This window comes from Lissotriton helveticus, chromosome 12 (genome assembly GCF_964261635.1).
Source record: "Lissotriton helveticus chromosome 12, aLisHel1.1, whole genome shotgun sequence".
In the NCBI taxonomy this organism is placed as follows: domain Eukaryota; kingdom Metazoa; phylum Chordata; class Amphibia; order Caudata; family Salamandridae; genus Lissotriton; species Lissotriton helveticus.
In genome coordinates, this window is record NC_136073.1 from 253,637,285 (window position 1) to 253,650,080 (window position 12,796).

A 12,796-nucleotide genomic window follows, 5' to 3' on the forward strand; every position below is an offset into this window, starting at 1 on the left:
CACCCCCCTCGCATCCTCCTACTTAGGCTTCTCTTTCCCTCGCCTCAGTGTTGCGAGTAGCCCGGTGGCAGAGGGCTAGCGCGAGGCTGCGAGCGCATTTGTTTTAAATACCTAACCTCTTCACTGCTGAACACAAGCAGTCCCTCGTCCCGCTGACTACGAGCGGCTGGCTTGTTTGTGATTTTTAATCCGCCTCCCAACCCGCCCTGTTGACTCCGCCCACCCCCCTCGCATCCGCCTACTTAGGCTTCTCTTTCCCTCGCCTCAGTGTTGCGAGTAGCCCGGTGGCAGAGGGCTAGCGCGAGGCTGCGAGCGCATTTGTTTTAAATACCTAACCTCTTCACTGCTGAACACAAGCAGTCCCTCGTCCCGCTGACTACGAGCGGCTGGCTTGTTTGTGATTTTTAATCCGCCTCCCAACCCGCCCTGTTGACTCCGCCCACCCCCCTCGCATCCGCCTACTTAGGCTTCTCTTTCCCTCGCCTCAGTGTTGCGAGTAGCCCGGTGGCAGAGGGCTAGCGCGAGGCTGCGAGCGCATTTGTTTTAAATACCTAACCTCTTCACTGCTGAACACAAGCAGTCCCTCGTCCCGCTGACTACGAGCGGCTGGCTTGTTTGTGATTTTTAATCCGCCTCCCAACCCGCCCTGTTGACTCCGCCCACCCCCCTCGCATCCGCCTACTTAAACGCTCCACATGCGTCAGCGCAGCGGACAAGCGCAGCGGGCGCGCCGGCTTCGCGCCGGAGTCACGCCTGAGTCCAGCCCGTCTGCGCCCGTCCGCGGCAGTCCGGGGCCAGGGGCATCTCCCTATGTCCCACCGCTGTCATATTCATCCCCCAGCCTCCTCTCCTACTGGCTCCCAGGTACCGTCAGCCCGCATGTGTTCAACCTACTGCAAAGCCTAAGTCTTTTTTCGCGTCCTCCGACTACCCCACCTACCGCCATTTCCTGTTCCCCTCCCTACCCCCCCCTGCTCCCTACCGCTACCCCCATACTCAATCCTCCCCCTGCCCCCCTCTTGCCGACCTTTAACATCGCTGCTGCACTCCTTAACACCAGATCAGCAGTCTGCCATCAGCATGAGCTATTTGATTACCTTGACACCCACAATCCAGACCTCTTGTTCTTAACAGAGACCTGGTACAAGGCTGACTCCCTACCTCACGTCTTAGCCGCACTTCCTCCCTCATATTCCATCATTCGTGCGGATCGACCTGAGGGCACTAGAGGTGGGGGAGTAGCCTTGATAGCTCATGCTGACGCTCACTTTCAGATTCTCCCCTTTCCTCCCATCCCCGAGGTTGACTGTCTGATAATTCGCGCCAGCTCTTATTCGGCCCCTTTCACCGCTGTCCTCATCTACCGTCCCCCACACGCCACTCCCTCCTTTATTTCCAGTCTCCAGGACGTTCTCGCAACACTGGTCGTTAACAACTCTTCAGTGTTGGTGTTGGGTGACTTCAATTTCTGGCCCAACGATCCCGCCGAAAGTCCCCTATCCAAAGAATTCACCGACCTTATGACCAGCCTCAACTTTATTTGCCAGGTTCACAGCCCCACTCATGTGCATGGCCATCTGCTCGACCAGGTTTGGACTTTGAATGTTCCTACTACTCCCCTTACCATTTCCCCCTGCTCCTGGTCGGACCATTTTTTAATCTCCTTTTCCCTTTCTTTGGTTCCAGCTATTAAACCCCCGCTTCCCAAGAATATCTGGGTCAGAAAATGGGGTAAGGCAGATATGTCATCTTTCTGCTCATCCTTAGTTAATTCCTGCCCGACCTTTCAGGCCTCTGTGCCAAGGCCCAACTGGCCACTATCGATGGCTGGCTGACCCAGGCAGGAGACGACTTTGCTCCCTTGAGGCGAATAACGGTTAAGCGCGCCCATGCTGCTAACCGCTGGTTCACCCCTGACCTCAAGGAGAAGAAACTGGCCGCACGCAGAGCTGAGCGCTTATGGAGAGGACAATACTGCCCTGAAAAAAAACTTATTTATCTTTCCGTGCTCAAGGCGTACAAGCAAGGCATCCTCGATGCTAAGACCCTGTTCTATTCCAACAGAATACTGGAAGCGGAATCTCAAGCTAAAGAAATCTTCGCGACAGTACACGAGCTTGCCTCATCCAATAGAACCACGGTTTCGATTCCCCCTTCCCAACCGCTCTGCGACTCACTCAACAACTTTTTTGTTGATAAGGTCGCTAAGATTAAGTCCAACATTCCTCTCCCCTCCCCTACCTTTACTAACCCCTCCCCACCCATTGTCACTTCCAAGCTCACTTCCATTCCCCCCTTGCCCAAGGCTACACTTCTTCCCTTGCTCCAAAAGGTAAAGTCAGGCTCCCCCCTAGACTTTGCCCCTGCCCATATCTTGAGAGAAATCTTCTTAAACTGCCCTATTCCCCCCCTCACATTTCTGAACGACTCACTCAGTAATGGAGTGGTCCCCACCGCTCACAAACTTGCGGCTGTTATTCCTATTCTAAAAAAGCCCGGTGCTGACCCTTCATCCCCTTCCAATTACCGTCCTATCTCCCTTCTGCCCTACCTGGGCAAGGTTCTAGAAACCTACGTAACCAGCACCCTGAGCTCCCATGTGGAAACTAACCACTGCCTCTCCCCTCGGCAGGCGGGCTTTCGCCCCCTCCATTCTACGGAGAAGGTGGTGACCTCAGTGATGGACAGCCTACGCGAGGGCATTGATACCAACATCCCGCAGGCCCTCATCCTTTTAGATCTGTCCGCCGCGTTTGACACGGTGGACCACTCCATCCTCCTCACCTGTGTCAGGGCGGCGGGCATAGAGGGCCTGGCCCTCGCCTGGCTGGAGTCCTTCCTGAGTGGCAGGGCTCAGGCAGTCCACCTAGCTGGTTTCACCGCTGCCCCTCGTAGGGTGGTTTGTGGAGTCCCCCAAGGTTCCTCACTTTCCCCTCTTTTGTTTAATTTATACATCTATCCCCTTATCTTTATGTTACAGCAGCTCGAGGTCACGGTGTTTAATTACGCCGATGACCTCCAGCTAATTTTCAACCTCTCCCACTCCCCCTCGTCCTCCCTGAATGTCCAATCCGTCATGTCGTTCATCCAAGATTGGATGAACTGCAACCACCTCAAACTCAATCCGGACAAGACGGAGCTAGTCTTGACCGGAGGTGGTTGCAGTCCCTGGTCCTCTTCCCATTGGCCTTCTTCACTTGGTGTCCCCCCGCTCCCTGTCCCCAAAGTCAAAACTCTTGGTATTTTCCTAAACTCCTCACTTTCTGTCCACTCCCAGGTTAATTCGGTTGTTTCTTCCTGTTTTTTTTCCCTTAGAACCATTAGGAAGATCTCTCGCTTCTTCTCTCTGCCTGCCCTAAAGATCATAGTGATGGCTATGGTGCTCTCGCGCCTTGATTATGGCAATATCATTTACAATGGCGCCCCAGCCTATGCCATCCACCGTTTGCAGCTAGTGCAGAACCAGGCTGCCCGCCTGATTCACGGCCTGCCTAAATTCCATCGAGTTACCCCTCTACTGCAGGCCCTGCACTGGCTGCCGGTGAAAGAGCGAGCCCTGTTTAAACTTGGCTGTACCACCTTTCAGGCCAAAATGGGCACTGCCCCGGAGTTCATCTGCTCCGCCATCACTTCCTATACGCCGGGAAGAGAGCTTCGATCCACCCATCTGTCCCTGCTAACTACCCCTCGTTTCAGAAAGAAAAAGGCGGGCGGAACAAAATTTGCAGTTCTTGCCCCTGTATTCTGGAACTCCCTCCCTACGAAACTTCGCATGACGCCCTCCTATACCGAGTTTCGGAAAGGTCTCAAAACTCTGCTCTTCTCCCAAGCCTATAATGTCTAGACTCCCCTTGCTCCCGTTAGCCTCCTTGCAACCCAACAGCGAGAAGAAACCGCACGGTATAAGCGCGCTATAAAAATGTTTTTAAATTCAAATTCAAATCTCAAGCAGCTCACCAACAGGAGCAGGCCACGTGCCCACAAGGCGGTGTGGCTGAAGATTTTGGTGTAAGAAGTTGCCGGAGGTTGGGGCTTCTTGGAGCCCAATGCACTTGTCGCAAAGTTGCCAACAAGCATATGCACTTGCAAAAGTACGCGGTGCAAAGGGGTTCGGTTAATGCAGCCCCCACGAGCGATTCTGACCTGAAATTCGGTGAAAGGACAGCTCGGGCCTCAAGAGACATAGATAACCACCACCTATGTTGTTGAACCCTTCAGAGTCCGCAGGAGGTCGGGATCAGCAGACCGGTCAGCAGTGTTGAGGTGCCTGTAAATGCAGGGAAGTGACTCCTTCAATTCAAGGGAGATTATCTTCAAGTGTCTTGGATGCTTCTGTGGCGATCACGCGGCTTTTGCAGCGCGCTAAAGACTGGAGAACCGGTAGAAACTACGTTTCCCAGAAGCCCCGGGGGTTTCAACCCGGAAACACTCAGTTTGGCATTCCCTACAAAGCCCTTCCGTGTCAGCAACTCGGGGCTTGCCAACTGTAATCGATGCCGAGTGACTGTGGACGCTGCATGTTATTTCCCTGGAAAGGATACTTTGTTTCTTTGGATTTGCTGCCGAGAATCTCTGACTTCTGGATTCCACCGACCAGGTATCGTTTCTATCGCCATTGAGATAGACGCGCTGGCCGCGCAGTCTGTTCTCCGGCAAACTAAGTATATTCCGGGTGATTCGAACATTTAGCTGCATTTTCGGGAGGTTTTCAGCCCTCCAGTTACTGATGTGATTTATATACATTTCATTCCTCCAAGACGCCATTGTGAAGATTGTTTTTACTCCTGTTGAATGAGGTCCTGCTGTGCAAACTATAGAGCTTCCTTGGAGTAAAAGGAGCTCTGAAAATATAGCCTGCCTGGGTTTTATAGGCTATACCTCCTTGCTGATTTTGTTTCACGTTTTTACCTCCTTGCTGATTTTGGTTCATGTTTGTATCGCTTTTGCTGTACACTCCGAATTGTGCAGGAGCACTGTACCTGGCTCATAGTTCCCTCACAGGATGATGGGGGTTCTACATAGCAACTGATTCCACAACTTCTACTGTTTTACTTTATTTTGCTGTATTGATCATCGTACCTCTTCTCTTACTGGAGAAGCTTTCCAGGTCCTGAAAACTGCCATATTTGATAGTGAGTGGGGTGAGACTATAGAAATTAATAACAGATCTACAAACACATTATGGATTTCTAATCAATGGTTTCTTTTCTCATCCTTACCTGCAGTGATCCTTGGGTAGACAACTCCTAGTGCCTCTGTGAAGGTCCATAGTAGATGACACCAGTACCCTACTACAGGAGACGTTCCTCCCAGGCAGTAGTTTGTTATTTTATCCACTTCCCTTTTTCCCTGAGGTGCACACATCATTAGTAGTGTTGACTCACTCTATAGGTGCGTGCTTCCTGGGGAAGAAGGGGGAATATCTGCGTTTCATCGTTCCTGCTGATGTCTCTCAGAGGTTAGTGGTTACATATTTTTGAGCCATTGACATCGTGACAGCTTCACAGGTCCTGCACAGATCCTGTATGGTGCACAGGCACAGAAGATGCAGCAGACTGAAAGGGAGACAAAGTCAGGCCCAAACAAAGTCCAGCGAAGTCCAGAGTGCCAAGACGGTAGAAGTGCAGTGGTTTCAGTTCTGAATCTTGTCCTCGAAAAATACAGGGACCTACACCCAGATAAGCTATTAAGTACCCTAAGGAATGGGTTGGGAAGATTCAGGGGAACCTCCCAGGGGTGGGTCTGGACAGGGGGGGAGGTTACTCCCATGACCTTTGTCTAGTTTCACGCCAGAGCGGGTCCAACGGCTCCCAGGACTGGTTTGAACTGGATTATGCACAGGAACACCAAATGTGCCCGTCATGCAGACTTTCTGGTGCTGGCAAGTGCACCCACGCAGCCCTAATACACTAAATCTGTATGCGATAGGATGCCTATTTTTTGCCTTCCCCTGCTCAAGCTTGGCTCAGTAGCAGGAGGGCACAAATGTGTGTCTGGTCGGCAGCAATCATTTTGTGCTGTCCGGGACTAGAAGGCTGGTAACGGTAACACTGAGAGCCTAACGGAGGGCTCTCCCGGTGCTTGGAATCATACCTCCCACACCGTTTACGGTGTGGGAGGTATGATTCAAACATAAAAGGGTTCATTGCAGCCGTTTTCGAGATGGTCATCGTGCGGTCATGCGATGCCCCTCTATATAGTATTTGGCTGCTTCACTGACAACCTGGGAGAATGGACTCTGTAGGCTGCAGGGGTGTCCTGCTCATAGAGGGGCACCCCCTCACTTAGAACCAAGAACCCTACCCCCCGGATTGTAAAGGCCTGCTAGAGGGGTGACTTATAGGTTTTAAGTGCAGTGACCCTTAGATATAGTAAACCTATATCAATGTACACAGGCTGCAATGGAAGGCCTGTAGTTCTATTTTGAATGGTTTCTCATGAGTTACATAATGCAATTCTCACACCCCACGGGAGACCTCTGGGGTACCTACGCCCTGGCTACATGGGTACCATATGCTAGGGACTGACTAGGGTACCCCAGTATCCAGTCTGGGATGTATCTAGGTACTGAACACAACAGTTTAGGGAGAAAGCAGATAGTCTGAGGTCCTGATTAGCAGGATCCCAGTCAGACTAGTCAAAAACAGCATCACATCAAGCAAAAAGTGGGGGTAACTACAAGAAGCAGATCCTACTTTTCTACACTAGTGTTTTGACTGGATTATGTTTTGGTACTGCATAAATACTTTACACGTTTCCCTAAGTGAAGCATGTCTGCTCTGTGCCGCAACTATCAGGGGGTTGAGCTCTGGTTAATTTAGTGACTTGGAGGGTTCACTCTGAAATGAAATGTTATTATTTCTTGAGGTGGGCGGTTGCCCACCACACATAATAATACGCTTTCTTGCAGTTGGTAACAATAGGTCTTGCTTACAGCTGTACTGTCAAACCAAAGCTAAATATTAAGCTTGATCAACTTCATTAAAACAATATTTAGAACCCATAGAGTATTTAAAACCGGTTTTTTATTGAATTGCCTTTCTGGGGAGAATGTGCCTATTTTTTTAGGTCTCGCCTTCGCAGGGCAAGCGCTGATTTGGAGTGACCTCTTGGAATCGCACCAGGCTTTTGTTGAAACTTGTGCATGTTCTGCACTGTTTCCTATTAGTGCTCGTTCATGAACGGCGTTTACCTTGCGGGAGCGAGCAGCGGCGCCGTCAGTTTGCAATTATCACGCCTGCTGCTGCTCTCTCCAGTAAGGTAAGGTAAACGCTGTAGATGGACTGAGCCTGAAGCCGCTCCTTTGAAGATGGCTAATGCTCTGCATATTCGTTTATTGCTGCCACTGGGCCGCGCTTGTTGTTATCTGTGCCCTCTTCCCACACGGACTCTGGACCAACTTGTCAGAGGGGTATCTTCATTCTTGGAGTCTCTGCTCTCCCCCAGCCTCAGGTCCCGCCTTCGTTACTTGACAATGACCCGGCGCCGGACCACCCTCGTCGTCATGGTGTTCTCGTCATCGGTCGCGCCTTGGCTCTTGCAGAGCTCCTTGTCCAGCTCCTGGTGCTCGTGCTTGAGCACGAAGCACACCGAGCTCTTGATGATGTGCAGTACATTCTGGCAGCTGACCAGGAAGAAGCCCAGCAGGACCAGGCTGACTAGCAGCTCAGTGAGGAAGCCCAGCATGCTGTTGATGCTCCTTGGGGGTTGAGGTCCCCTGTTCACACGCAGCTGGCCACCCCGCATCTCTCTGTCTAACACCCAGGCGTGAGCACCAGACTCGAAAGAAGCAACGGCCCAGGCCTACTCAGCCTGTCTGCGGCACCCGGAGTCTGGGCGCTACGAAGGTAATCCAAGCCCGGCTGCGGCTCCCACTGTGCCCGTTTCGGCTGTGGAACGGCTCTCGAAGCCCACGTCCTGGGCAGCCGTAACTGTAGTCTTGAACAGCAGCTGCCTCACGTCAAAGTGTTCGGCACACGGCCTCCCTCATGGACACATGCTCCAAGTCAGAGGCCACCGAAGTCATCTGCGGCGTCCCTCAAGGGTCCTCGCTGAGCCCCACCCTCTTCAACGTCTACATGAGCCCCCTCGCGGCCATCGCACGCCAACACAACCTCAACATCATCTCCTACGCTGACGACACCCAGCTGATCCTCTCCCTGACCAACGACCCCGCCGCCGCCAGAGCCGACCTTCACGAAGGGATGAAAAACGTAGCCGAGTGGATGACGACCAACCGCCTGAAACTGAACTCGGACAAGACGGAAGTCCTCATCCTGGGCTCCTCGCCCTCCGCCTGGGACGACTCCTGGTGGCCCCCCGCCCTGGGCACCGCACCCAAACCGACAGACCACGCACGCAACCTGGGCTTCATCCTGGACTCCTCCCTCTCCATGACCAGACAAGTCAACGCCGTCTCCTCGTCGTGCTTCAACATCCTGCGCATGCTACGGAAGATCTTCCGGTGGATCCCAACCGAGACCCGGAAGACGGTCACCCAGGCCCTCGTCACCAGCCGACTGGACTACGGCAACTCCCTCTACGCCAGAACCACCGCCAAGCTACAGAAAAGACTCCAGCGGATCCAGAACACCTCGGCCAGACTCATCCTCGACATCCCACGACACAGCCACATCTCCGGACATCTAAGAAACCTGCATTGGCTCCCCGTCAACAAAAGAATCACCTTCCGTCTCCTCACCCACGCACACAAAGCCCTACACGATCAAGGCCCGAGCTACCTCAACAACCGCATCAACTTCTACGCTCCCAAACGCCATCTCCGATCAGCCAATCACGCCCTCGCCGCCGTCCCCCGCATCCGAAGAACGACAACAGGAGGAAGGTCCTTCTCCTACCTGGCCGCCAAGACCTGGAACTCCCTCCCGACCGACCTGCGACTGACCCAAGACCACCTCTCCTTCAGGAAGAGGCTCAAGACCTGGCTGTTCGAGCAGTAGCAGCACCCACCCCCAAGCGCCTTGAGACCCTCCGGGTGAGTAGTGCGCTATACAAATGTCTTGATTGATTGATTGATTGATTATCCACCACCAACAATGGAACCGCAAGAATGGCCAGGAGCAGAGCCTCTGGGTGCAGAGCAGCTCCTTGCACGAGAGCGAAGCCTGCAGCCTTCTTCCAGAAGCGCCGGCTGTGTTGCTTTCAAGAGTGCGAGCTAAACCTGCCCCCTAATCTGTAGCCCAGAGGGTGGCGACGCAGGACGCATCCCTCGCGACCACTGTCAGCTCGGCCTACAGCAGGCAACTGCCAAGATGTTATCCACAGGTCAGCGCCCCTCAAAGTGAGTCGGTTGTTTGCACGTGTGAAGTGCACAAACATGATATGCTTACCCTTAGTGGTGCTGTCATGTACGGCGTTACTCCTGGCTCTTGTATTCTTTCACATCCCCCTGCTGATTTTGTTTTAGAGCAGTTTAATCACAGAACCCCCCGCCCTCCACAAAAAGAAAACCCCAAAATGTCAAAAGAGAACAAAAGAAAGATTATTTGTTTACCATTTGATAATAAAATAATAAAAGTTTTGAGGAACAGTCGCAAAAGGTCAGTACTTATACACATCTATGGCATCGCAAAAAGGAATAAAAAGTATCCGAAGGATACGGGCTTGGGGTCCAGGGTAGGACAGGAATATTAAATAAACACGGTAGAAGATTAAATTTAAATGACAAAGATTTAAGTGGTGAGCGGTGGCAACCGTTAAAATAAAAGAAACAAACACCTACCACCCTTTAAAAATATTCTGCTAGAAACGCACTTAATACATCAATGTAAATTTAACCTTATAAACGTCATCAATTTTTCACACAATGTTTGTTGTTGCATGTTGGCAATCATAAAAACAGAGGCAGCGGACCAGAGAGACCGCCCCTGACCTGTGTGCCCGAAAACACAGTCCTGGCACAAGTCCTAAAAAAATAAGTGGTGGGACTCACCAAGTTAGGCAGTTTGCAAGTGACATCATGGCGCACAACATCACAACGCGTGACATCACGGCACATGACATCACGGCGTATGACATTACATGTGGCATCATAGGAATTGACATCATAGGAAGTGCGATCACAAACCACAACTTTACAGGAAGCGGCATCACATGCCCAGACTTTAATATGTAGGTGTGATGTAAAGCGCTCTGACGATGTTTGGGATGAATAGCGCTATACAAGAACAAGTATTGGCATAGCTAATAGGTCTCGCCTTTAGGACCTTATAAGTGTTTAGCCATGCAACAGGTGATGTTGTTGCACCAAGGATATTGTGCTGCATAACTAAATACTTATAAGGTCCCAAAAGCGAGACATATTGGCTATTCCAATGCTTGTTTTGTTTTTTGTGGATTATATATAGCGCTAACTAGACCCAGAGATATCAGAGCGCTTTACACGAGCACCAGTTACGTTACATACAGACGCATTCATTTTTGTTAGGCACAGGGAGATTAAATGATTTGCCCAGAATCACAGAAAGTTGAGCGTCCCTACCGAAACTTGAACCTGGTTCCCCATTTCCGAGGTCGACCGCCCTAGCCGCTAGGCCACATTCTCTGCATAAATCCATTAAAATGCCTTTTCACAACTGACATGGAAAAGGAAACATTTTTATGAAAGTGTCACGTAAATTGTTCAGGCATCGAATGAAACACCGCCTTTAAGTAAATATGTGACCTCTTTAGGACCCAGTAGGACATGAGAACTACCTATTGTGTTGTTTTTTGATTGGCTCTTTCTATGCTGTCTACAGTGTCCTCTGGCTTGATCCAGCTAGTTTTAAATGACAGAGAGGTAGTTCAGGGACAGAGTTCATGTTCTGAGTGCGAGGTACAGTGATTGAGACGGGAGATAAAGCATGTTTGTACCTGTGGAGTATTCGGGAGGTCATTGAAGATGTATCTATTTTCTATCAAGGCTGATTGGATATACAGGACTTTTGCTTCCAACATTAAAAAGATCTTTTGCTCTCTCAGGATGCATTCATGCTTCTGTCGTAGGTCGAATCTTTTTTGTGCCATCTCTGCAACTATACTTTCATGTACGTAGTGGTCCTCAAGCACTGCTAGATGTACTAGATAGTTCTGCTGACTTCTGATGGTCAATTATTTCAGTTTCATCAGCTTTTTTGTAATCCGATGCTATCTCAGTCATGCTACAACTCTCCTGACATGTTTCAGGTTTTTGCTGTATTTCAGATCATAATATTCCTTCCATTCAGGGGTGCTTACATGCTGCTTATACTCTACTAAACTGTAACAATATGTGATGCTTGCCACCGGCTCAGACAGCTGATGTGACTTCTTCCTCCTCAGGAGTCATGTTAAACATCTCACCAGTGGTATTTCATTCTCTCAGTGGTGCGCCACTCCTCACACCATGGCAGTTCAATGTACTCACGTTTCAGTTATTTTTGCACTCGCATACTTTGCTCAGTCGAGAGGGAAATCTCCCAACACATTTCATGTTTTTTACCATTGTGCGAATGTGAACCACATGCGGTGAGATGGCTAGGAGAAAGACAGTGAAGGTTTCCTTCTTGCAATGACAAACCACCTCATCTCATGTTGAGGAGGGATATTTAGCACATAAATGTGATTAGGGATATAAGGACTAACATTCCCAAGATTCGTTTGGTGAGTAATTTGTAGAGTATTTTGAGAACTCTTTATCTGAAGGTTTGGAGAGAATGTTTTTTATCTGCTGAAAGCGGTGCCTCTATTCTTCCTATATATCTTTGCTCTATGCCTTACTTAAGAGAATCTGCAAGTACACTGTGACATGATTGAAGCACCTCACAATTCTTCCTACGCATACCACATTAGCGACAAACTCAACCATCCAACAATGTAGTCCCAGGTAGGAAAGTGCTGTACAAATAGCATGGTATATCATGCAATTTAGCAACCTGGAGCTTTTCCAAAATCTGGAATGAATTGAGAGCGAGGTGACTGAGTCTGCTTAGCATGCAGTAATTTAGACCTGTATATGGGATTACCAAGATTTTAGAGCTACAATAGGCATATAGTCTTTTTGAGCATTGTTTTATCTGTATGTGTGAGAGAGATGTTTCGGACTACAAAAGTGTTTCTTTTCTCACTGTATCAGATGCGCTTGTACCACTTCAAACGACATAGGTATTTTGACTGACTTCTCGCACATGTCTCTCTTCAGGTTCTGCGGGAAGTGTTGAGAGATCTGTACCGCCTGCTTAAGTTTGTCTCACAGTGTGAACAAGATGAGGTGACTTTACTGCATGCCAGGCTGGCGCTGGAGGAACTCAATGAGATCATGATGCGTGTTCTGTTCCCGCAGCAAAAGCTTGAGAAGAAGATTGTGGTTCTGCCTTAAGGGAGCAAGGTGGAGATGAGACCCAAAGGAGATGAGCCATACTACACAGGACACAAAGAGAAAATGTTTGTCTCACCCACGTTACTCCGCTACCTTCCTCTCTTTTTCTTTTAGGGATATATGTTTCCTGTGCTGTAAAATATAAACATCTATTTAACTATTCACGTTTTGTATTTTTTGTTATTTATCTCTGATTGTGCAGGCTTTTGCTATGGCGTTGCTATCCCACTGTTTATCCCAGATACAACTTTGCATTCCCTCCTCCCCTCCGGCTCAGTACATGCTTGCTACTCTGCATCTCAATCTGTGGGCATTGTTGGTCTCCCTCGCCTGAACTTATGGATTTGTATTTGAGTTTTTGTCAAAACAAGAACCATAAGTCAGAGGTACGTAAAAGATGGCGGATTTTTCAGCTTAGGAAGGATAACCTAGACAGAA

At 49.8% G+C, this 12,796-nt stretch overlaps 1 protein-coding gene across 2 annotated transcripts in view; it reads left to right on the forward strand.

Moving 5' to 3' along the window:
• TANGO6 (transport and golgi organization 6 homolog) overlaps positions 1 to 12,520 on the forward strand; it is a 591,842-nt gene extending 579,322 nt beyond the window's left edge. For both annotated transcript variants that reach the window (XM_078668284.1, XM_078668285.1), the window contains one exon: positions 12,182 to 12,520. In XM_078668284.1, coding sequence (XP_078524410.1) covers positions 12,182 to 12,358 — 177 coding nt within the window. In that variant the 3' untranslated portion in view covers positions 12,359 to 12,520. The remainder of the gene's footprint in view (positions 1 to 12,181) is intronic.
• The last annotated feature ends 276 nt before the right edge of the window (positions 12,521 to 12,796 follow it).